This window comes from Trichechus manatus, unplaced genomic scaffold (assembly GCF_000243295.1).
Source record: "Trichechus manatus latirostris isolate Lorelei unplaced genomic scaffold, TriManLat1.0 scaffold00038, whole genome shotgun sequence".
Lineage (NCBI taxonomy): Eukaryota > Metazoa > Chordata > Mammalia > Sirenia > Trichechidae > Trichechus > Trichechus manatus.
In genome coordinates, this window is record NW_004443974.1 from 1,724,005 (window position 1) to 1,749,727 (window position 25,723).

Consider the following 25,723-nt stretch of genomic DNA (forward strand, 5'->3'; position numbering starts at 1 on the left):
CCTTTACCCCAGGTGGTTGGGACCAATTGATGCATCTTAGATGGCTGCTTGCAAGTTTTTAAGACCCCAGACGCCAGTCACCAAAGTAGGATGCAGAATGTTTTCTTAATAAACTTTATTAAGCCAGTTGACCTAGATGTCCCCTGAAAGCATGGTCCCCAGACCCCAGCTCCTGCTACTCTGTCCCTCGAAGTGTTTCATTGTATTCAGGAAACTTTGTAGCTTTGGTTTAGTCCAGTTGTGCTGACTTCCCCTGTAGTGTGTGCTGTCCTTCCTTTCAGCTAACGTAATTCTTGTCTATTGTCTAGTTAGTGAATAACCCTCACTGTCTCTCCCCACCCTCATAACTATCAAAGAATGTTTTCTTCTGTGTTTAAACATTTTCTTGAGTTCTTATAATAGTGGTCTTATACCATATTTGTCCTTCTGTGACTGACAAAATTCACTCAGCATAATGCCCTCCAGATTCCTCCACGTTGTAAGATTTTTCACGGCTTCATCATTCTTTATCGTTGCATAGTATTCCACTGTGTGAATAAATCATACTTTGTTTATCCGTTCGTCCATTGATGGACACCTAGGTTGTGAACATTGCTGCAGTTAACATGGGTGTGCATATATCTATTAGTGTGATGGCTCTTATTTCTCTAGGATATCTTCCAAGCAGTGGGATTGCTGGATCATACGGAACTTCTATTTCTAGCTTTTTAAGAAAGCGTCAAATTGATTCCCAAAGTCTTTGTACCATTTTACATTCCCACCAACAGTGTATAAGTGTTCCAGTCTCTCCACAACCTCTCCAGCGTTTATTATTTTGTGTTTTTTGGATTAATGCTTGCCTTGTTGGGATGAGATGGTATCTCATTGTAGTTTTGATCTGCATTTCTCTAATGGCTGATGATCATGAGCATTTCTTCATGTGTCTGTTAGCTGCCTGAAAATCTTCTTTGGTGAAGTGCCTGTTCATATCCTTTGCTCATTTTTTAATTGGGTTGTTGGTCTTTTTGTTGTTGAGGTTTTGCAGTATTTCGTAAATTTTAGAGACTAGACGCTGATTGGATTTGTCGTAGCCAAAAAATTCTTCCCAGTTGGTAGGTTGTCTTTTTACTCTTTTGGTGAAGTCTTTTCATGAGCATAAGTGTTTAATTTTTAGGAGCTCCCAGTTATCTAGTCTCTGTTCTGGTGCTTGTGCATTGTTACTTATGGTTTGTATTCTGTTTATGTCATGTATTAGGTTTCCTAATATTGTCCCTATTTTTTCTTCCATGATCTTTATCATTTTAGATTTTATATTTAGGTCTTTGATCCATCTTGAATTAGTTTTTGTGTGTGGTGTAAGGTATGGGTCTTGTTTCATTTTTCCGAAAGTGGAGATAGTTTTGCCAGCACCATTTGTTAAAGAGACTGCCTTTTCCCCAATTAATGGACTTTGGGCCTTTGTCAAATATCAGCTGTTCATAGGTGGATGAATTTATGTCTGGATTCTCAATTCTGTTCCATTGGTCTATGCATCTGTTGTTGTACTAGTACCAGGCTGTTTTGACTACCATGGCGGTGTATTAGGTTCTAAAATCAGGTAGTGTGAGCCCTCCCACTTTGTTCTTCTTCTTCAGTAATACTTCACATGTTCGAGACCTCTTCCCTTTCCATGTGAAGTTGGTGATTTGTTTCTCCGTCTCATTGAAAAATGCCGTTGGAATTTGGATCGGGTTGCATTGTATCTGTAGATCATTTTGGGTATAATTGAGATTTTCACAATGTTGGCTCTTCCTATCCATGAGCAAGGTATGTTTTTCCACTTGTGCAGATCTCTTTTGGTTACTTTCAGTAGTGTCTCTTAGTTTTCATTGTATATGTCTTTAACATCTCTGGTTAGATTTATTCCTAAGTATTTTATCTTCTTCAGGGCCTTCTTAAATGGTATTGATTTAGTGATTTCTTCTTCTAAGTTCTCTTTGTTGATGTGGAGGAATCCAACTGATTTTTGTATGTTTGTCTTGTCTCCTGAAACTTTCCTGAAATCTTCTATTAATTCCAGTAGTTTCCTTGTAGATTCTTTGGGGTTTTCTGTGTATAAGATCGTATCATCTGCAAATAGAGATACTTTTACTTCTTCCCTACCAGTTTGGATGCCCTTTATTTCATTGTCTAGCCTAATCGCTCTGGCTAGGACGTCCAGCACAGTGTTGAGTAAGAGTGGTGATAAAGGGCATCCTTGTCTGGTTCCCATTCTCAAGGGGAATGCTTTCAAAGTCTCTCCATTTAGGATGATGTTGGCGCTTGGCTTTGTATAAATGCCCTTAATTATGTTGAGGAATTTCCATTCTTTTCCTATTTTGTTGAGAGTTTTTATCATGAATGTGTGCTGGACTTTGTTGAATGCCTTTTCTGCATCGATTGAGAAGATCATGTGGTTTTTGTCTTTTGTTTTATTTATGTGATGGATTACATTGATTGTCTTCCTAATGTTGAACCATCTCTGCGTACCTGGTATAAATCCCACTTGATCATGATGAATTATGTTTTTGGTATGTTGCTGAATTCTCTTGGCTAGAATTTTGTTGAGGATTTTTTTGACAGTGTTCAAGAGGGATATTGTTCTGTAATTTTCTTTTTTTTTATGGTGTTTTTACCTGGTTTTGGTTTCAGGGTCATTATGGCTTTGTAGAATGAATTTGGGAGGATTCCATCCTTTTCTATGCTCTGAAATACCTTTAGTAGTAGTGGTGTTAACTCTTCTCTGAAAGTATGGTAGAATTCTCCAGTGAAGCCACCTGGGCGCAGGAATTTTTTTTGGAAGTTTTTTATTTACCTTTTCAATCTCTTCTTTTGTTATAGGTTTATTTAGTTGTTCTACCTCTGTTTGTGTTAGTTTAGGTAGGTAGTGAGTTTCTAGAAATTTGTCCATTTCCTCTAGGTTTTCAAATTTGATAGAGTACAAGTTTTCATAGTATTCTGTTATGATTCTTTTAATTTCAGTTGAGTCTCTTGTGATATCACCCATCTCATTTCTTATACAGGTTATTTGCTTCCTCTCCTGTTTTTCTTTGTCAGTTTGGCCAATGGTTTATCAATTTTGCTGATCTTTTTCAAAGAACTAGCTTTTGGTCTTGTTAATTCTTTCAATTGTTTATCTATTCTCTATTTCATTTAATTCTGCTCTGATTCTTTTTATTTCCTTTGTTCTGTCATCCGAGGGCTCTGTTTGCTCTTCTCTTTCTTCTTGTTCGAGTTGTAGGGTTAACGTTCTGATTATGGCCCTTTCTTCTTCTTGGATGTGTGCATTTATTGCTCTAAACTGACCTCTGATCACTGATTTTGCTGTGTCCCAAAAGTTCTGGTAGGATATGTTTTGTTCTCATTTGATTCTATGAATTTCTTGATTCCATCCATAATTTCTTCTGTAACCCGTTAGTTTTTGAGCAAGGTGTTGTTCAGTTTCCATGTGTTTGATTTTTTTTCCTTGTTTTTTCTGTTATTGATTTCTGCTTTCATAGCTTTATGGTCAGAAAAGATGCTTTGTAATATTTCGATGCTTTGGATTTTGTTAAGGCTTGCTTTATGGCCTAATATGTGATCTATTCTGATGAATGTTCCATGTACATTGAAAAAAAAGGTATACTTGTCTGCTGTTGGGTGGAGTGTTCAGTATATGTCTAAGAGAGCAAGTTGATTGATTGTAGCTTTTAGATCTTCCTTGTTTTTATTGAGCTTCTTTCTGGACGTTCTCTCCTTCACTGAAAGTCACGTATTGAAGTCTCCTGCTACTATTGTTGAGCCGTCTATCTCTCTTTTCAGTGGTGTTAGAGTTTATTTTATATAGTTTGGAGCCCTGTCATTGGGTGCATAAGTATTTATTATAGTTATGTCCTCCTGGTCTATTGATCCATTAACCATTATATAGTGTCCTTTCTTATTCTTTGTTGTGTATTTTACTTTAAAGTCTCTTTTTTCAGAGATTAATATTGCCACTCCTGCTCTTTTTCAAGTGTTACTTGCTTGATATATTTTTTTCCATTCTTTGAGTTTCAGTTTGTTTGTGTCTTTAAGTCTAAGGTGTGTCTCTTGTAGGTAGCATATAGACTGATACTGTTTTTCTATCCAATCTGCCACTCTCTCTTTATTTCTGCATGTATTCCATTTGTGTTCAGCATAATTATTGATAGGTATGAGTTTAGTGCTATCATTTAGACGTCTTTTTGTGTGTGTTGTTGACAATTTCTTTATTCCATTTAATTTTCTGTGCTGAGTTATTTTTGTTTATGTCTTTTCTTTTCATCTTTTTCATTGTTGTTGATTTTATGTTTGCTGAGACTTTATATTTTGTTGTCTTTTATTTTGACTTGTAGGATTGTTAGTTTCCTTTATGGCTACCTTAATATTTACCCCTATTTTTCTAAGTTTATGGTAGTCTTTTATTTCTTTTTATTGCCTTGACTTTCTGTCTATGAAAGATCTACATCTACATTTTTTAAGTCCCTCTTTTTTGTTTTAAGGTCATCATCTTTTACATATTGACATCTGTTTGCCTGTTTTTAGTGTTTTAGCTTTGACTTATTTTTGTGGTTTCCCTACCTGGGTTGATACCTGGTTGCTCTGTCCTGCCTTCTAGTCTTGTGTTTTTATCTGATGTTATTGATTATCTAACCATCGGACTCCCTTTAGTATTTCTTGTAATTTTGGTTTGGTTTTTGCAAATTCCCTGAACTTGTGTTTATCTGGAAATGCCCTAATTTCGCCATCATATTTGAGAGACAGTTTTGCTGGATATATAATTCTTGACTGGCAGTTCTTTTCCTTCAAGGCTTTATATATGTCATCCCATTGCCTTCTTGCCTGCATGGTTTCTGCTGAGTAGTCCGAGCTTATTCTTATTGACTCTCCTTTGTAGATGACTTTTCTTTTATCCCTAGCTGCTCTTAAAATTCTCTCTTTATCTTTGGTTTTGGTAAGTTTGATTATAATATGTGTTGGTGACTTTCTTTTGGGATCTACCTTATGTGGGGTTTGATGAGCATCTTGGATAGATATCTTCTCACTTTCATGAAATCAGGGAAATTTTCTGTCAACAAATCTTCAACAATTTTCTCTGTATTTTCTGTTATCTCCCATGTTCTGGTACTCCAATCACTCGCAGGTTATTTCTCTTGATAGAGTCCCATATAACTCTTAGAGTTTCTTCATTCTTTTTAATTCTTTTATCTGATTTTTCCTCAAATAAATTGGCGTCAAGTGGTTTATCTATTCTAACTGCTGCTGCCTCAATTCTGCTCTTATGGCTTTCTACTGAGTTGTCTAATTCTGAAATTTTATTGTTAATCTTCTGGACTTCTAATTGCTGTCTCTCTATGGATTCTTGCAGCCTATTGAATTTGTCATTATGTTCTTGAATAACTTTTTTAAGTTCCGCCACTAGTTTGTCTGTGTGTTCTTTGGCAGTTTCTGCATTTTGAAGAATTTCCTTTCTAATTTCTAGAAGAGTTCTGTATATTAATCTTTTGTATTTTGCCTCTGGTAATTCCCAGAAATTCTATTCCTCCAGAGAATTTATTGATTCTTTATTTTGGGAGCTTGCTGAAGCCATCATTGACTGCCTGTTTATGTGATTTGATGTTAACTTTTGTCTCCGAGGCATCAATCAGTTAGTATAATTTTATTTTATATTTGTTTAGTGAGACCTAGCTTCTTGTTTTGTTTTGTTTTGATATGCCCCAATAGGCTGCTTGTTCATGCTAGTTTGATTATTTGCGCCTTTGAAGCTCTAATGTCCTGTCACCAGGTAGTTAGTTCTGTAACTAAGAATGTGCACACAGGAGTCCGTTAAATTTTCCTATATGCTTTTAGCTCAGGTGTGCAGGTAGTCGGTACGAAGTGTGTGGTGCAGGCTCTCACCTACAGTCTTAGGCATGGGTGATTGGTGTAGGCACCAGTATCTTGCTACAGTAGGGGATCACGTGCTGAGCCAGGCAGGGGGCTGACGGCTGCCCCTGAGAGTCTGAGAGGAAAGCGTGTCCTTATTCCCTAGGGTGAGTAGGTAGGTGAATTTTGCTGCCGGACTATGAGCACCCTGCTCTGTTGGCTGTAAAGACTCGAGGGCACCACTTATTCTTGGACTCCTGTAGTAGGTGACTAGGTGGCATGGGTGAAGACACCAGTCCTCAAGACCCTGGTTCGGATTGGTAAAGGTGCCTGCTTAAAGGGCAGGGCTGTGTCGAGGGTCACAAATCTGCCACTTCACAGCTGAAACAGTTTAAGTTAGGCTTCAAATGTTTACCTTGTTGTACTGTGGTAGTGAGGGCTAACGCTGTTGAGATGGGTCCCCACCAGTCTATATAGGGGTGTAAGGCACTCAAAGTCTGTGAACCCCTTATGCCTGTGCCTAGCAAAGGAGCTGTGCTGACCCTGAGTTCCTGACTTAGGGGATCCAGTAGCTTATTTGTTCCCTCTCCAAGACCAGGAGAATAGGTCAGGGCGCCTTTTGGGATCTACTTCCAGCCCAGCGGACTCAGACTTCGGAAGGGGGAGGGAGGAGGTAAAAGGGAGAGAGGTTTTTCCCAAATGGGTTTTTTTTTTTTTTTTTTAAAATCCCCACGAAGGCTGCACGCATGTACTTATCTTTAGCCACTTGGGAGCTGCTTTTCACTGGTTTGGAGTGTCCAAGAAAATTCTCTGCTGCCGGATCTCTGTTGACGTGGGAACTGCCGCAGTGCACGCGCAGCTGTTTCCCTGCTTCATTGCGTACTTCGGAGCCAGTTGGGGCTGAAAAGCTGGAGCCAAGTCCGGTTTGGCACTTCTCGCTTCAGAACCGTCTCCCTCTCCCCCCGCCACTCAGTGTGATTCCTCAACTTTGCCTTGTTCAGGGCTCTTAGATATTATACAATCAAATCACTTGTTTTTCCAGGTCTTTGTTGTAAGAGGGATATAAGATGCCATCCGACTACTCTGCCATCTTGGCCTCGCCTCCTGCTTTCTTTTTTTTTTTAATAATTTGTTTTTGTTGTTCTTGTAGAGAATATACACAGCACAACATACACCAGTGCACCAATTTCTGTGTGTACAATTCATTGACGTTTATTACATTCTTCAAGTTATGTAACCATTCTCACCTTCCTTTTGAGTAGTTTCTCCTCCATTAACATATACTCACTGTTGCCTAAGTTTTCTATCTAATCTTTCAAGTTACTGTTGTCAGTCTGAGTTACTGTTGCTCAGATTTTGAGTTACTGTTGCCAAGATCTATAGCTAGATCTTTTTTTTTTTTATTGTTGTAGTTTCAGTGAAAGTTTACATTTCAAGTTAGTCTCTTGTACAAAAATTTATACATACATTGTTATGTGACCCTAATTCCTCTCCCTATGCTGTGACGGCACACTCTTCCTTTCTACCCCTGATTTCCCATGTCCATTTAACCAGCTCGGAACCCTCTTTGCCTTGTCATCTCACCTCTGGACAGAAGTTGCCCGTTTAGTCTCATGTATCTACTTGAGCTAAGAAGCACATGCCTCACGAGTATCATTTTATGTCCCACAGTCCATTCCTATCCTTGTCTGAGGAGCTGGTCCTGGAAGTTGTTTTAGTTCTGGACTCACAGGTTGTCCACGGGCTGTGCTTTCTGGGATTCCTCTAGTCTCGGTCAGACCATTAAGTCTGGTCTTTTTACTAGAATTTGAGTTCTGCACCCCACTTTTCTCCTGCTCCGTCAGGGACTCTGTGTTGTGTTCCCTGTCAGGGAGGTCATTGGTGGTAGCTGGGCATCATCTAGTTCTTCTGGTCTCACGCTCATGCAGTCTCTCGTTTATGTGGCCCTTTCTGTCTCTTGGGCTAATACTTCCCTTGTGTCTTTGGTGTTCTTCATTTTCCTTTACTCCAGGTGAGTTGGGACCAATGGATGTATCTTAGATGGCCACTTGCTAGCTTTTAAGACCCCAGACGTCACTCTTCAAAATGGGATGAAGAGCAGTTTCTTAATAAACTTTGTTATGCCAGTTGACCTAGATGCCCCTGAAAGCATGGTCCCCAGACCCCCACCCCTGCTGCTCTGTCCCTCTAAGTGTTTGATTGTATTTGGGAAGCTTCTTAGCTTTGGCTTAGTCCAGTTGTGCTGACTTCCCCTGTAGTGTGTGTTGTCCTTCCCTTCACTTAAGGTAATTCTTGTCTACTGTCTATTTAGTGAATAACCCTCACCATTCCTTCCTACCCTGGTAACCATCAAAGACTGTTTTCTTCTGTGTTTAAATCTTTTCTTGAGTTCTTATACTGGTGGTCCTATACAGTATTTGTCCTTCTGTGCTATATAGATAGATCTTGAAAGAACACATTGCTCAAGACAGACATTCTTTACTAGTTAAGGTAAACTGTTGTGTGGTTTTAAGAAATCTACAGGTGATATTTTTGGTTTAAGGTTTAAAGATTATCTCAGGATAATAGTTTCAGGTTCAATCTGCTTTCATTTCTCCAAAAAGTCTGGATTCCATGTGAATGTGAAATTCTGTTCTACATTTTCCCCCTTTTCATCAGAATTCTGCTATAGAATCTTTGATCAGACTGTTCAGTAGTGGTAGCTGGGCATCATCCAGTTCTTCTGGTCTCATGGCAAAGGAGGCAGTTGTTCATGGAGGCAATTAGTGACACATTACATAGGGTTTTCATTGGCTGATATTTTGGAAGTAGATCGCCAGATCTTTGTTCCAAGATTCCTCCGGGTCAACTCAAACCTCCAACCTCTGTTAGCAGTAGACACCATTTAATCCTTCATATGTCATGAGGATTAAGTCTGTAGCCATTTGTCTAGTTAATTGCTCTGATCCGAAAAGATAATTAAAACTTCTCTTATTCCCCAAGATGGCTTATTGGTCACAACTTGACTAGTTCCCCCCATTAAGCCCCAATTGCCAGGGAGACTGAAGAGGTATCTTCTTGTATATTTACATGTCAAAGGGAGGAGGAAGCTTACACATACCTGGAATATAAAATCAGGAGACACACAAGGCTATCTGGCCCTGGAGAGGTTTTATTTACATTTCAGAAGGTTAGAGTGACAAGGTAGGATCTTTTCCATCCAGTTTCCAAGCCATAAAGATTTTTCTCCTTCCTTTGGGGAGGCCTGGGGAGGCCTTCCTACCGTAGAGAAGCAGGGGAGAGTGATGGTCCCTGTCCCTAGCCTGTGCTGCAGGCTTTGATGTTTGTGCTGAAGGACATTGACCTGGCTCAAGTTTAGTCACTGCAGGGTGTGGAGAACTATGCTGTCATTATTTGCTTTTTAAGTGAATCATTGATAATGTGTCCCTGATCCGGAACACCCTTTGTGCATGTTCAGGATAAAATTAATAAAGATATGTATTAAAAGCCCTTTAATTTCTACCCTAAATTGCCCGCCTAATTAGAGGAGCAATGAGTTTCAGTATATACATTTTTACTTTGCTGAACTCTTAGGAAGGAGAGAAGAATAGTTAGAACATGTTCATCCAGAATTGAGCTAGAAAAGGAAACTAATAAAGCAATAGTGGTATTATAGCTGAATTTTGCCCCACTGCAAATGCCATTTAAATGGAACTCTTTCCAGTGCAAAATTCCTTTAAGATGAAGGCATTTAATCTAATGGTATTGTTTTTTCAGGTGACAAGGCAATTATATGAACCATTAGTTATGCAGCTGATCCACTGGTTCACCAACAACAATAAATTTGAAAGTCAGGATACTGTTGCTTTACTAGAAACTATTTTGGTAAGTCATAGTGGATTCTTTTCCTGCTATTCCCATTGTCTAGTTACATTTTGTCTGTATTTAGAACTTTGAGAAAAGTTACCTATCAAGATACCAAAATGTATCTAAATAGATCATATCTTCTTTTTGCCTTTGTCTTAAGGAATTGGTGAAATGTCATTTTAATGGATAGGATACTGTGTTTATTTACTTAAATGATAATACTTGCAAGGAAATAATAGTTTATGTTTTTTGTTTTTGGGAGGATGGTTATAAAATTTGACATACTTAATCTATAATAAGCAAGAGTGTATGTGTGCATGTGTGTTCGTATGCATGTATATGTGTGTGTGTGCGCATGTGCATTGAATGTGAGAGGAATAGCAAAGAATGTTTTTTGACTTTTATTCAAGTTTCAATATGCTCTTTCTTTTTGTTCAATAATTAACTTATGGATAAAAGGAATTTTTTGAGCTTATCAAATTTTTTCCTGCATTCATACTCAACAACTAAAGGGCCTTAGAAACAGAAGCTTATCTTTTACGTAGTGATATCCTAAGATAGCAGTGGTGGAATCGTTAGGATTTGGCCCTGACTCATGGAGGGCAGAGGCAGGAGTGTGCCCTGTTGCTGTGTTCTAAGATCACATCGCCCTGTGTCGAGCTTGAGGTCAACAAAAACCTAGTGCCATTTGATGTTTATTACAATTTTTTGAATCTTGGTGAGTAACGTTACTTTTGATTCCTTTAAGTGTCATTTTATTTTACTATTTCAGCCTATGATTTTGTTTTGTCATATATTGATTTTGGAATCAAAGGCACCAATTAAACACATAGCAAGTTTGTCCAAACAAATGATTGTTAGTTCTGTATTCTTACAGTTGATTCCACTTTAAATCTGTGTATCACTTTCTGTCAAGTATGAGATGAGCCAGAGGAAACGGAATTTGACAAGGGCATCTAGACAGGATGTAAAGATGTAGGTGCGTGGTGTGTTTGTGGATCGAGAAAGAAGAGGCTGGGCAGAGGGTAGAGCGTGGCCTGTGGGTGGCTATCCATCCTGGCTTGCCCAAGATGGCACCATCCTCTGGTGTAACTACCAATAGCATTCCCTTAGATTCTCAGAGCCACCTTTATGCGTGCACCATGTTGCGAGCAGTGCAGGTTAGTGAATATTGTTTATTAGGATGGTGACATAATTATGTCGGTGCATTAAGCCCCTGCAGGGCCTAACAGTGAATCTTGCCTATAATAAGTACATTTAATTAAATTTAATTTGTGGCTTATTTGCATTCAGATGGATTTATTCTAATGTTTCTATTCTGAATTTTCTATCTAAGCTGTTTCTTTTCACCTTTTGTTCCTTGAAGATAGCTTAAGTAAGGGCTTCAGAAAGAAATCTGATAAGGTAAGGAGAAAGTAAAATGAGGTAGTTGAGAAAGAAGAGGCCAAGGAGAAAATGTGACCTTGGGATGTTACAGTGCTCCATGAGAGAATCCCTGGGTTTCCTTAGTACGAATTTACTGCCAATTCCCAAATGTCACCACATGTAATATTTACTTCTGCTCTGAGAAGCAGTCAGTATTGCTTCTCCACATTTCTATGGTTTGTTACCATCTTGAATTGTAGTTGGCATTGTGTCAAGGATTTTGCATTTGGCAAACAACTGGGGATTTAGGTAGAACTCTCTTCGTTCTTCAGGATCCTTTTTCATCCTTTTCTTAGATGGATCTGAGAGGGAATAATACATAGAGGGAAACAGACGCATTAAATAGAATAATCGTCTATGTGATCATTGTTCAAATTTCCACAGCTATTTTCTTCAGGTGCTTAGAGACTGCCTTTATGGGGCTGCTTGTATAAGTTATGTTTACAGAACCATGCCTCCATATCATTTTTCTTTATGTAATAATACAGTTTCCTTGGAACCTGTAAAGGTCTTGTTATCTTCAACCTCGATAAATAAAAGTCTTGGAAATTGTTATGGGGTAAAATAAACAATAACAAATTCTTAGGATAGAGCCACTGTGTTTCTTCAGAGAAAGGAAAGGATGCTTTGTGATTATGATTAGATTATTCTTTTTTTCATGCATTGTTCAGTTTCTGAATTTGCTTAAAAGAAAGCATTTTCATTTTGTGAAAAGAAAATTTTTATATACAGTCTAGATTCTAGTCAATGAGATTGGTTTTACCTTTGTTTATTTTTTCTTGAATAGTACTATAAATTAATTTTTACAATATACTCTAGTTATTCTTAGAGGTAGACCAAGTATACTGAATTGTCATTTAATGGTTATAAACATAAGTACAATAAAGGCCTCTTTGTTTGGTTTCAGGATGGCATTGTGGATCCTGTTGACAGTACTTTAAGAGATTTTTGTGGTCGCTGTGTTCGAGAATTCCTAAAATGGTCCATTAAGCAGACAACACCACAGCAGCAGGAAAAAAGTCCTGTAAACACCAAATCGCTTTTTAAGCGATTGTACAGCTTCGCACTGCACCCCAATGCTTCCAAGAGGCTGGGAGCCGCACTTGCTTTTAATAATATCTACAGGGAATTCAGGTGAGCAAGCACATGGCAGGGAGGAGGGTGCCAGGGTGAAAGGAGGATGGTGGTCTTGAAAGGCGCCTAGGTGTTTGACTATATATTCATTTATTCCTGTATCAAGTAGATGTAGAGGATGCTGTGCTGTGTTCTGGGGATTCAAAAATCAATTAAAACAGAGTTTACAGTGAAGTTCAGAAACTACTGAGAAAAGCATACAACCCTAATTAGATAGCAGTCTTCTAAATGGAATGGAAGACGATATGCAAGGTCTTTAGGGACACAGAGGAGGAGTATCTGCCCAGTTTGAGTAGATTAGGGAAGGGCTACTGGTAGTGTTTGTGCTCTCGATGAGACTTTAAGGATGAGTGGAGCCCAGCCAAGGCATTTCAGATTAGAGGGATGGGATGGAGATAAGGAACAAGATGGTTTATGAGGAGATGGGTTTGAGGTGTAGAAAGTGTGTGGTGAGCCAGTGAGGAGGGCCTGGTGCCATGTGAAGAAACTCGGTCACTTCTGGGGACATTCAAGTTTCTTCTTACCGTTCACATGCTGGCGCTGTATGCAGAGGGTCTGGGTGAAACCATATGAGGCAGGCGCCAGTGGTGAGGCTGTCTCAGAAGGCCCTGCCTGAAGTAGCAGTGGTACACTCCCACTCATTCCTTCATTCAGCGTTATTTATTGAGCATATTGTGTGCCAGGCGCTGTGCCAAATGCCAGAGATATAAATATACAGTCTCTTGATGACGGATACATTTCAGAAAGGGAGACAGATAATAATTAATTACATAGATAAATGTAAAATTTTTTGCTGAAATAAATGCAAAGTAGAGGTACGTGATTATTATACAGTCTTATAATGAGGAACCTGACCTGTTTGGGAGATCAGAATAGCTTCTCTCAGGAAATGGCAATTGGGATAGAGAAGAGGGACTCAATTATAGAAATAATACAGATGGATGGAGAGATGGAAGGATAGAGTATGTGTGTTTGTATGAAAATTGACTACTTGCAATTATATTATTTTTTTCTTAGCTTTTTAATTGTGAAACTTACATGAACAGAAGAGTGTGAAAAACATATATGTAAAGTTTATAGAATAATAATAAAAATGTTCCTGTATACCCACCACCTAGTTTACAAAATAGAATTTCCTGTATTTTATTTTAGAAACCTCCCAATCACATATCCGCCCCTCATTCTCCTGACTTTTATGTTACTTATTCCCTTGCTTTTCTTTATGCATTTCTGTATGTATTCCTAAACAATATGTTACTTCATTTTGGCAGGCTGATAGTAAGCACAGACGCAGCTATGGAAGGGAGGGATGGTGTCCTCATTTGTAGGTGAAGGATCCTAGTTGGAGATAAGCCACATAGAGACCATCTTCAGCTCCTGAGAGACTATAAGGACCCTATGAAGTGAGTTAGGTGGGCAAGGTCCACAGTTTGTCCTGGGACACAGACCTTCAGAATCCAGCATCTGAGATGCCGTGAAGTTGGCCAGCAACTAATGTCTGGGAGAAATATCGTCAGAGGGTGGGCTGCACTTAATTCTGCTGCCAGCTCTCTTGGCCTCCATGTACCTGTGAGGAGTAGGTCAAAGCAAAAACCCTTGTAGGTTCAGTGAGCTTTGTTGGCGGATCCAAGCTGGCATGGACGGGAGGACAAGAACTTAAAGCACATGGTCATAAGCCAAGTTCAGATAAAAATTTGGGCAGGGCTCACCCACCACTGTGGGTCTTGGAGGCGCTGCCAGCATGGCTTTTCCTCAGGCCACCCTGCACACCGTCCTGGTATCCAGGAGCTACCTTGATCTCCTCCACTGTCCTCTTGGGTGCTCTCTGCTTCATTCCTGGGTTTGTGCCTCTCTTTCCTTCTGCCATCTCCTTTCTCGGACACACTCTTATTTGTTTCACCACATTTCAGGTGGCTTTTTGAGAAAGGGTGCATGAGAAATAAACTTTCTGACATCGTGCATGTTGAATAACGTAAATAGAAGTTCGAATGTTTCCTTCCTGTGTGCCCTTAAATTGTTTTGAACACCCCTCTGTGGAGAGCACAGTCTCCGAGTACCATCTTGTCATGTCATTTCTTTACTTACACACTTTAACTGGTTTCTTGGTACCTGAAATGAAAACTATGGTACTTAGCCTGCCCTCTAAGGGCTCTACAGTTCTACTCCACTGACCTATGCAGGCTTAAGCATAAGTTACTCTTCCAAATGAACCTTTTCCTCTGGCTTTGTGGTTTGCTTACTGGTCCAGGTCTTTCGCCTTACTTCCATGTCTCTGTGTATGCTGGCTTATTTATTTGTAGGGTCCCCTAGTCTCAGTTTGAGTCCTGGGGGTGAGACGCTTGTGGAACCCTGAGAGGCTCTGCCCCTCCTGGGAGTCAAAAAAAAAAAAAAAAAATTAGGATCACATTCCTGCCAAATCAAGCACTAGTTTGCAATCTGTTCTCAACCCTGCCTTCCCTCCAGTGCCTGCTCCGTGTTCTCTGTCCCGTGGAAGCCCCTTCCCGGCAGTGCACAGTGAGCCACCCCTGCACCACTATGGGGCAGAGGCACAGTGAGAACTTCCACCTCTGACACCTAGAAGCATATTGCCTGTGCCTGTCATTTTATAGCTTATTGTTCACTGTACTGTTATTAAAGAGCACATTTCCAGTGAGAGATCTGGCCTCTACGCTTGGCCGCAGGCTAAGGGACCCCAGCCACCTAGGAGCTGACATTAGGGCTCTGTGTAAGCTGGTGACCCGCGATGTGTTCGCATGCACTGGGATTCTTGCAAAAACGTTCACTCCTTATGCTGACTTGTTTTTGGGTTGGTTGAAAGCTTTAAAAATTCCTTTATCTTGAAAGAGTATGGATATGATATCAGATCTTATTTTCTACTATGTTTAATTTTAATCAGTACGTAAGGGTGTGGTCAGAAGAGCAGTGCTGAGGTTATGTGCTGTGAGTGTTCGCACAGCTAATGGAGGAGGAGGGGCACTTGTACACAGAGGGAGACTGCCTTTTTGGTCTGCAGACACAAGAGTTACCCAGACCCCTCTGATGATCAGCAGGGTTCATACATGGCACTGCTGTGACAGGATCCTGCAGGATGGAGATGACAGGGGAGGCCAGGAACCTCTGCTGGATACACAGGAACTGTGCTCAAAGCAGCTTCTACAAGTCCATGTCTGCCAAAACCCTACTACTCTGACATCTGAGCACCTCAACATCTTAGGTCTTATACTTCATAATTGACTGCATAGCAGTTCATGCATGCTCTGGTCAAATAATTCCACATCAAATTTGTATTCACAACCAGTGTAGGTAAAATACAATGTCTCAGTTATAAAACTAATCTTTTCTGAGAAGTGTTTTAGATTGTTTTATGTTTGAAATACTCAAGCTATTATGTCTAACAAATTTATTTTTTAATAACATTTCTTTTTGTCTATTCATTTCTTCTGTATTTCTTTCCTAAGTGAGGCTTAATATTCTTTATTTTACAGGGAAGAAGAGTCCCTGGTAGAACAGTTTGTGTTTGAAGCCTTGGTTGTCTATATGGAAAGTCTGGCCTTAGCGCATACAGATGAAAAGTACTTGGGTATGTTTTATCCAGGCTTCCTGTTTTCGTGCTGGTGGTTCTGCTTGCCTTAGGAGCCTTTAGAGCTTTTCTGCTCGGGCTTAAGTTAAGCCTCAGTGATTCTTGTGTAAGGTGCTGTTTTCTTCTTTTCTCTTGTCTCTCATTTGGGGTGATACATGTGAAGAGGAGATATACCCCTCTAACACCTATAGTGCGGTTTGCACAAGATTCTTCCACGACCTCTTCCTCAAAGACTCACCACATACCCCTGGAGCCACTGAGCTTGACCCCTGACTGGCTGGAGACCCTGCCTAGAAAGTGGGACAATTTTATTTGAGTGGGAAGAACTCATAGAGCCTGCCGTGTTTTGGGCCCCACACATCACAGTCACAAGCTTGAGAGTAGGGGCTAAGGGACGGACTGCTTGTCTACTTGTGCAGATTTTGGTTTCTGCTTATACTGTAAGAGATAGGCTGAGATGTATCGTCACTCAGGTTGATAGTCTTCTGTGGGAAAAAGTGCTTAAAATTTAGTCCTTGCCATCAAGTAGCTCAAAATTACTTTGGTTATCTTGACATTCTGTATAGGTGAATTTTCTCCACAAGAGGACTTTACTCTTCCTGAAATTGCTGCCATAGTTCACGAGCACAGAAGGAAGCCTTTGTCTTGGTGCTTGGGTCAGAATAAGCTGTGTCAGACATCTCCTCTCCAAGGGCCTTTGGAGGACTATTTTAACATTCCCCTTTCTGTTTTCCCACAGTGGCTGTATGATTACACTGTCATGTAGTTTAACCCACCTATGAGTTATAGCCTTAAATTGAGGTACACAGACTCTAGCCTGACATGTGGGTTTTGTCATACTTAATAGGTCCTATGGTGTGCCGGCTGCACCTGGCCAGTGGGGGATGCAGGCATATAGACTGTGGTCTAGTGTGGTATTACTGTGTGTGTGCGCACTCCTTTTGGTTGCCATCATACTGTCCTGCAGTCTTGTTAAGTATGGGTTTTGTTTTTGGACATGCTGTATAAATCATTTATTTAAATTTTATGTTCTGAAAGAGAAAAGATATTAAATCTTAAATAAAATGACCTTTTTTTATTAAAAAGTAGGCCAATACTAATGCTAATTTGTTGATGCTAATTAGCGCTCTCTCTTTTTGGGAAATATATTACATGCTTGAAAACAGGCACAATCCAACAGTGTTGTGATGCCATTGATCACCTGAGGCGCATCATTGAAAAGAAGCATGTTTCTTTAAACAAGACAAAAAGACGGCGTTTGCCACAGTAGGTGATATTATTTATTATTTAGAAAACTTAAATTTTTTTACTGTTGTAAAAAATATATGTAATACAACATTTGCCAATTCAACATTTTTTATCTGTACAATTCAGTGACACCAGTTTCAGCAATCATATTATGCAATTGTCACCAGCATTCATTGCCAGGTTCCTCATCACCATGAACAGATACTCAATGCTTTCTAAACAATGACTCCCCCATTTCCCCTCCTCCTGCCCCTGGTAACCCTTTTCCCTTTTTTTTTTTTTTTTTTTTAACATAAAATGAATTCTCAACTAATAAAGGACAATCTGAGAGGAATGTGTGGAAGGATAAAGAATTCATTTTCTAAACAAGGAATGTGTGGAAGTATAAAGAGTGTTTTACATAGAAGTTAAAAAGCTTTGTGTTCTGAGTGCTTGGTTTTAAGGTATAAATTTGTTATTGGTTGGGCTAATAGATAAATTTGAAGATTAGTTTTATAACTGAGACATTTTATTTTACCTACACTGGTTGTGAATACAAATTTGATGTGGAATTATTTGACCAGAGCATGCATGAACTGCTATGCAGTAAATTATGAAGTATAAGACCTAAGATGTTGAGGTGCTCAGATGTCAGAGTAGTAGGGTTTTGGCAGACATGGACTTGTAGAAGCTGCTTTGAGCACAGTTCCTGTGTATCCAGCAGAGGTTCCTGGCCTCCCCTGTCATCCCCATCCTGCAGGATCCTGTCACAGCAGTGCCATGTATGAACCCTGCTGATCATCGGAGGGGTCTGGGTAATTCTGGTGTCTGCTGATGGGCCCTCCAAGGAGAGGCATTGCTGTATATATACTGGAGATCAACATTTTTTGGAGAAAAGTATCTATTATTTTAAAATTGATTCTTTTATTAAGTTATGACATCTCTTTAGATCGTTTGTTCTCAAACTCGAGCCTGTACCAGAGTCACCCGCAGGTCTAGTTACAACACACACGCTGGGCTCACCCTCAGTATCTCTGCTTCAGCAGGCCTGGGGTGGGGCCTGAAAATGTGCATTTCAAACAAGCTCACAGGTGATGCCAATGCAGCTGGTCCAGGGACCATACTTTGAGGACCAAAGGTACATTGTAAAAGAAACATGAAAATACTTGTTACTCTTCTTTTAAGAAATGCTTTTTAATTTTTTCCACAATGAAAAGAAAAATGAGGTCAAGCAGCATTTAAGACCCATTTAACCTGTGCTGGTTTGATTTTGTTCTAATGATAATACATTGTAAGTAAATTGAGTGTCTTTTCATGAGGTTTCTACACATACTAGTAGGATAAAATTAAGTTTATGATTCCTAGACTTCTTTGCTAAGCTGAATGTTTAATGTTGGGAGTACAGTAGTTACAACACATTATGTCTTCACAGAGGATTCCCTCCTGCGTCTTCACTGTGCCTGCTAGACATGGTCCGGTGGCTTTTGGCCCACTGTGGAAGGCCCCAGACGGAGTGTCGGCACAAATCCATAGAACTGTTTTATAAATTTGTTCCTTTATTGCCAGGTATGGTGATCCTTATGTCCTATAAAACGATGGTTTTCAGTTTTACCAGCACTGTAGAGATGCAGACTTATTTAAAAGTTGGTTGTTCCATTATTTAAATGAGTGTAGTGAATAATATGTTTCTAGTAAATTCAGAATGTAAGTGTGTTCAATAATCATTACTGATTGTTTTTGTGATACATGTTAAATTATGGCTGTACATTTCTTAAAGATTTGTAGAAGAAAAGTACTGTTTTGATGTTAGTCAAATAATACAACAGAAATAAATTTAGAATTTCCCAGTATCTTTTTTCTTTTCCTCTACATTTTTGCTTTTCTACCTCATTTAAAAGAAAGCAAGATGACTTGGGTGACCATTACAATTTACACAATATTCAACTAAATTCAGAATATTAAGTAAATGAAATAATGCAGTTATGCTACTTCAGCATGTAATTAATAAGAAATTGCTAGATTCCTGAATCTGAGTGAGCTCAGATCATTTTGATATTAAAGGAAAGCAATGAATCTATGCTTTCTAATAAGTATTGCACTAAACCATTAAACTGTACTTATGGGCTTGAAATAATTACTAATTTTCACAGGAATGAATGTATTGTTCTATTTTCACGATTAAACTCAAATCCAGGTTTGGTAGCTTGGACATGGGAAGACTCCACCCCAAGACTGAAGTGGATTCTGGCAGCCTCTTGGCGCGCCCTGGACACCAGCCCAGATGTAGTGTGATGTGCCAGGAGCTCTAAATGAGGAAGTCTTTAAGGTCTTTGGTGTCAGCGCACTAAAAAGCCATGAGAATGGGCCATTTCTCTTCAGAGAATGATATGGAGCCCTACTTTTTAGAACAAAAGGAAAAAAACTATGTAATCCTTCTAAAACCAAACCAAATCCACTGTTGTCGAGTTGATTTAGACTCATAGCAACCCTATAGGACAGAGTAGAGCTGCCCCTTAGGGTTTCCAAGGCTGTACATCTTTCTGGAAGCAGACTGCCAGATTTATTTCTGACGAGTGGCTGGTGAGTTCGAACCGCCCTCTTTTCAGTTTAGCCACTGTGCCACCAGGGCTTTAGTCCTTCTAAAGCAAGCATATAGTATGTATTTGTTTATGTTATACTATAAATTTATATATACAATGTAAATATATATGTATTTTTAATGTACAGAATTATTTAAAGAACACTGTTAGTGTTTTGTATTTGCTTACTGCTTCGTAAAGTTTTTTTCCTCTGTTAAGTCATTTTGTTTTCATAACATCGTGTAAAGTCACTGAAGAGTGGCCCAGGGGCAGTGGGGGGCATATTTTCCTCTTCTTGGGAGAAGCTGTGGCCCAGATGTTACCCAGATGGCAGGACGTCTTGGCAGGCCCTACCTCACATTCAGGTCTCTGACCCTCCTCTGGCACAACGTTCCTAGTGTTGTCAGATTTACTGAGCTCAGAAATTTCGACTGATTTTTCTCTTTTCAGTTGCAGATGATAGATATCTTGTATACTTTGAATTAAATAATAGAGCTTCACCTCTTAGAATTATTTTTCTATACAGGATTATAGTAGTAGGTGAAACTTGCCCTTCTGCCAGTACATAATTTGTGTAAAATTGATGAGCTTTTCTTGACAGCCACCTCTTCTGTGTCCTCCCAGTGTGTCTCTACTTCTCTCTCTCTGCAGTAGCTCTTAGGGGGCAGTGTGAAGCATTGCTTTAGTCAGATACTCGTCTCCTGAAGAGGGACAAGGGTGTGGGACCACGACGAAAGATTACAGGAGGTGGTGGAGAGCCACAGGGTCCCTGAGCTCCCAGATCATGGGACTCGTGGAGGAGCATGGGGTCGCTGAGTGCCCAGACCGTGGGACGTGGTGGTGGGGTGCAGGGGCCCGTGAGCGCAGAGACCTCGGGACACAGTAGGAGAGTGTGGGGTCCCTGAGTGTCCAGACCATGGGGTGCTGTGGAGGGATGTGGAGGCCTGTGAGCATAGAGACCACTGGACTCGGAGGAACGTAGGGTCCCTAGGTGCTCAGACCATGGGACACAGTGGATGGGTGTGGGGTCCCTTAGTACAGACCACAGGACATGGTGACAGGTGCAGGCATGTCCCTAAGATGTCCCTCAAGGGCACCTGAGAGTGGGTCTACTTGGTGGCTTCTTACACAGACACTTGGCGAGAGTGAGTGGGTTGTGTCAAGAGACAAGGTAGCACTGGAACAGGACATTGTCAGCCAGGAACCTTCGGAAGAGGCAGGGCCAGGAGGGCCAGCTTTGCCCCTGTCCTACCTCCCTTCCCACCGACTTCCCTGTCCTGTTCTTTCTTGGTTGGTATTCTCTGTCCTTTCTTCCCCTGCTCTCTTTCTCTGTCACTCTTAGTGTAGAGTTTAAATATCTTATTCTTCTCACTGATTATTGTAGTTTTATTTTCTCTTTTCTTAGTGAGAATAATGGAATGTGTAATGTTACTTTCTAAAACAAACCCTTAAGCCAGAATATTAATTTGATTTTTTGCTTATGTAGTTTGTGATAGGTATATTTTGACGCAACAGAAAGTCTGTTTCTTTTTAATACCCTAGAAATACATGACTGTTTGGATTCTTCTCTACCTTCACTACAGTTAGAATATTTGACCTCTTACAGAGCCACTGGTTTCATACTTATGTATTTCTTTCTTTGATTTACAAAACGTTTAATATCTAAGAGAAAAAAAATCTTTTTAAAAGCATATCGTTTGACTCTTTTATTAACAAACACTGCACTTGCTCTGTGGTAGACACTATTCTAAGCACTTTTTCAAGTATTTAACTACTTCGTTTCATTTAATCTTTGCTTCAACCTAAGAGGGAGATACTGTTGTTCTAATCTTTGGATGAGGAAGCTGAGAGACAGAGGCCAGGTCCTGGGCTGGCTGGTGGTGCGACCAGGGTGGGAACCTGAGGGTCACAGCACTCTCGTGACTAGAAAAGTAGTAGTTTTTAAGAAAAAGGCAGGGAAATGGCATTAAGTTTAAGATAGCTATTCCAAATGGTGTTCAGTTTTTATAGTGTTTGAAAAAGCTGAAGCAAATGGCTTTTGGCGGAAATACGTTCATGGCATAATTACAGTTACACTAGTTATGAGAATGCTATGGAAAAAAATCATCCAAATCATTTTGAAGTTTTACTGTTCTGATAGGTAGTTTATGTGGAACTTTTCTGGAAAACTATTCGAAATATTTTGGTATTGCCAGTTTTGTTCTGGTCTGGTTAAGTTTTTTAACATAATCAAAATTTTAATTATTGTTTATTATTGAGGGATGCAATTTTTAAAAATTTGTTGTAAAATTTATTTAAAAAATTTGCTGTTGTAACCATTTCTCAGTGTACAATTCAGTGACATTAATTACATTCACCATGTTGTGTAGCCATTTTCTTCATCCCAAACAGAAACTCTGTACCCATTAAGCAATGACTTCTGCTTTCTTCCTCCTTCTCACCCTTGGTAACCACTAGTAAACTTTAATCTCTGTGCATTTGCCTGTTCTAGTTATTTGATATAAGTAGGACCATACAACATTTGTCCTTTTGTATCAGGCTTATTTCACTCAGCATGTTTTTAGGGCTCATCTATGTTGTAGCATGTATCAGGACTTTTTCTTTTTTCCCATGGTTTATTTTTGTTATTGTTGTTGAGAATATGTACAGCAGAACATACACCAGTTCAACAAGAACTTAATTTGTATTTATGGAGGAATAGTATTCCATTGTATGGATATACAGTATCACATTTTGTTTAGCCTTTCATCTGTTGAGGGACACTTGGATTGTTCCACTTTTAAGCTGTCGTGAATAATGCTACAGTGAGCATTGGTGTACATGTTTCTGTTTGAGCTCCTGCTTTCAGTTCTTTTGGGTATATACCTAGCAGTGAAATTGCTGGATCATAATGGTAATTCAATCTTTAAATTTTTGAGGAAATACCAGACTGTTTTCCACAGCAGCTGCACCATTTTACATTCCCACCATCAATGCACAAGGCTTCCAATTTCCCTCCATCCTTGCTAACACTTATTTTCCATTTTTTTAATAATAGCCATTATAGTCAATGTGAAGTGGCATCTCACTGTAGTTTTGATTTGCATTTCCCTAATGACTAATGCCACCACTCATCTGTCAGTTTGTTGTGCTGTGGTGGCTTGCGTGTTGCTATGATGCTGAAAGTTATGCCACCAGTATTTCAAATACCAGTAGGGTCACCCATGATGCACAGGTTTCAGTGGAGCTTCCAGACTAAGAAAGACTAGGAAGAAAGTCCTGGTGATATACTCCTGAAAAATTAGCCAATGAAAACCCTATGGTTCACAAAAGAATATATTGTCTGATGTAGTGCTGGAAAATGAGCCCCCTAGGATGGAAGGCACCCAAAGTACACACTGGCTGCAACAATAGACTTGAGCACACCAGTGACTGTAAAGATGGTGCAGGACTGGGCAACTTTTTGTTCTGTTATACATATGGTTGCCATGAGTTGGAGCTGACTTGCTGGCAGCTAATAATAGCAACAGCAGTGACTAATGACGTTGAGCATCTTTTCATGTGCTTATTGGTCATTTGTATAACTTCTTTGGTGAAATGTCTGTTCTAGCCCATTGCCCATGTTTTTTTTTAATCGGACTGTTTGTCTTTTTGTTGTTGAGTTATAAGAGTTCTTTATATATTCTTGAAACTAGACTCTCACCAGCTATATAATTTGCGAATATTTTCTCTAATTCTGTAGGTTGTCTTTTTGTTTTTAAATTGTACTTCAGATGAAGGTTTACAGAACAAACTAGCTTTTCATTAAACAGTACACATATTGTTTTATGACATTGGTTAACAACCCCATGACATGTCAACATTCTCCCTTCTAGATCTTGGGTTCCCTATTACCAGCTTTCCTGTCCCCTCCTGCCTTCTAGTCCTTGCCCCTGGGCTGGTGTGCCCCTTTAATCTCGTTTTGTTTTATGGGCCTGTCTGATCTTTGGCTGAAGGGTGACCCTCAGATTGACTTCATTACTGAGCTAAAAGGGTGTCCAGGGGCCATACTCATGGCGTTTCTCCAGTCTCTGTCAGACCAGTAAGTCTGGTCTTTTTTTGTGAGTTAGAATTTTGTTCTACTTTTTCTCCAGCTCTGTCCAGGACCCTGTATTGTGATCCTTGTCAGAGCAGTCAGTGGTGGTAGCCGGGCACCATCTGGTTGTACTGGACTCAGTCTGATGGAGGCCGTGGTAGTTGTGGTCCATTAGTCCATTGGACTAATCTTTCCCTTGTATCTTCAGTTTTCTTTATTCTCCCTTGCTCCCAAAGGGGTGAGACCAGTGGAGTATTTAGATGGTCGCTCACAGGCTTTTAAGACCCCAGACACTATTTACCAAAGTACAGTGTAGAACATTTTCTTCATGAACTATGTTATGCCAATTGAGCTAGCTCCTCTCTGAGACCATGGTCCTCACAGCCGTCAGCCCAGCAGTTTGGTCCCTCAGGGAGTTTGGATGTATCTGTAGAGCTTCCACGACCTTGCCTTGTACAGGTTGTGGTGGCTTCCCCAGTATTGTGTACTCTCTTACCCTTCACCAAAGTTACCACTTATCTATTGTCTATTTAGTGTTTTTCCACCCCCACCAGTCCCCTCCCCTCCCTTGTAACCATCAAAGATTGTTTCTTTTTGTGTGTAAACCTTTTCATGAATTTTTGTAGTAGTGGTCTCATACAATATTTGCCCTGTAGTGACTGACTTATTTCACTCAGCATAATGCCCTCCAGATTTATCCATATTGTGAGATGCTTCGCAGATTCATCATTGGTTTTATCGTTTCATAGTACTCTTTTGTGTGTATCTACCATAGTTTGTTTATCCATTGATCTGTTGATGGGTGTCTAAGTTGTTTCCATCTTTTTGCTATTCTGAACAATGCTGCAGTGAACGTGGGTGTGCATATGTTTACTCATGTGACGACTCATTTCTCTAGGATACGTTCCTAGGTGTGGGATTGCTGGATCATATGGTATTTTCTATTTCTGGCTTTCTGAGGAAGTGCCATATCGTTGTCCCAAGTGGTTGTACCATTTTGCATTCCCACCAGCAGTGCATAAGAGTTCCAGTCTCCCCGCAGCCTCTCCAGCATTTATTTTTTGTTTTTTTGATTTGTGCTGGTAATGCCGGGGTGAGATGGTATGTGATTGTGGTTTTGATTTGCTTTTCTCTAATGGCTAGTAATCTCGAGCATTTCCTCATGTCTCTGTTAGCCGCTTGAATGTCTTCTTTGATAAAGTGTCTGTTCATTTCCTTTGTCCATTTTTTAATTGGATTATTTGTCTTTTTGTTCTAGAGGTGTTGGATTTTCCTGTAGATTTTAAAGATTAGACCTTTGTCGGATTTGTAATAGCCACATTTTTTTCCCCAGTCCGTAGGTTCTCTTTTTACTTTTTTGATGAAGTCTTTTGATGAGCGTAAGTGTTTAATTTTTAGAAGACCCCAGTTATCTAGCTTCTCTTCTGGAGTTTGAGTGTTGTTAGTTATGCTTTGTATGCTGTTAATGCCATATATTAGGCCTCTAGAGTTGATCCTATTTTTTTTCTGTAATCTTTATAATTTTTGGTTTTATATTTGGGTCTTTGATCCATTTTGAATCAGTTTTTGTGTATGGTGTGAGGTAGGGGTCCTGTTTCATTTTTTTGCAGATGGACATCCAGTTTTTCCTGTACCATTTGTTAAAAAGAATGTCTGTTACCATTTGATGGACTTTGGGCTCTCATCTAAGTTCAGGTGACCATATGTGGATGGATTTTCATCTGGGTTCTCAGGCAGTACTAGGCTGTTTTGACTACCATAGCTGTATAGTAGGTTCTGAGGTCAGGTAGTGCAAGTCCTCCTACTTTATTCTTCTTCTTCAATAGTGCTTTACTTATCTGGGTCTTCTTTCTTTCCCATGTAAAGTTAATGATTAGTTTTTCCATCTCTTTAAAGAATATTGTTTGTATTTGGATCGAGATTGCATTCTATTTATAAATTGCTTTGGGTAGAATTGTCATTTTCACAATGTTGAGTCCACTTATCCATGAGCATGGTATGTTTTTCCATTTATGTAGA

The 25,723-nt window shown here is 39.7% G+C and overlaps 1 protein-coding gene across 3 annotated transcripts in view; it reads left to right on the forward strand.

Moving 5' to 3' along the window:
- Positions 1-25,723, forward strand: part of PRKDC (protein kinase, DNA-activated, catalytic subunit) — a 362,155-nt gene that overhangs the window by 103,363 nt on the left and 233,069 nt on the right. For all 3 annotated transcript variants that reach the window (XR_002823982.1, XM_023730648.1, XM_004375604.2), the window contains 5 exons: positions 9,616-9,723; positions 12,038-12,264; positions 15,750-15,844; positions 17,011-17,110; positions 18,504-18,637. Coding sequence is in view for 2 of the 3 variants with exons in the window: in XM_023730648.1 (XP_023586416.1) it covers positions 9,616-9,723; positions 12,038-12,264; positions 15,750-15,844; positions 17,011-17,110; positions 18,504-18,637 (664 nt within the window). In the remaining variant the exon portion in view is untranslated. The remainder of the gene's footprint in view (positions 1-9,615; positions 9,724-12,037; positions 12,265-15,749; positions 15,845-17,010; positions 17,111-18,503; positions 18,638-25,723) is intronic.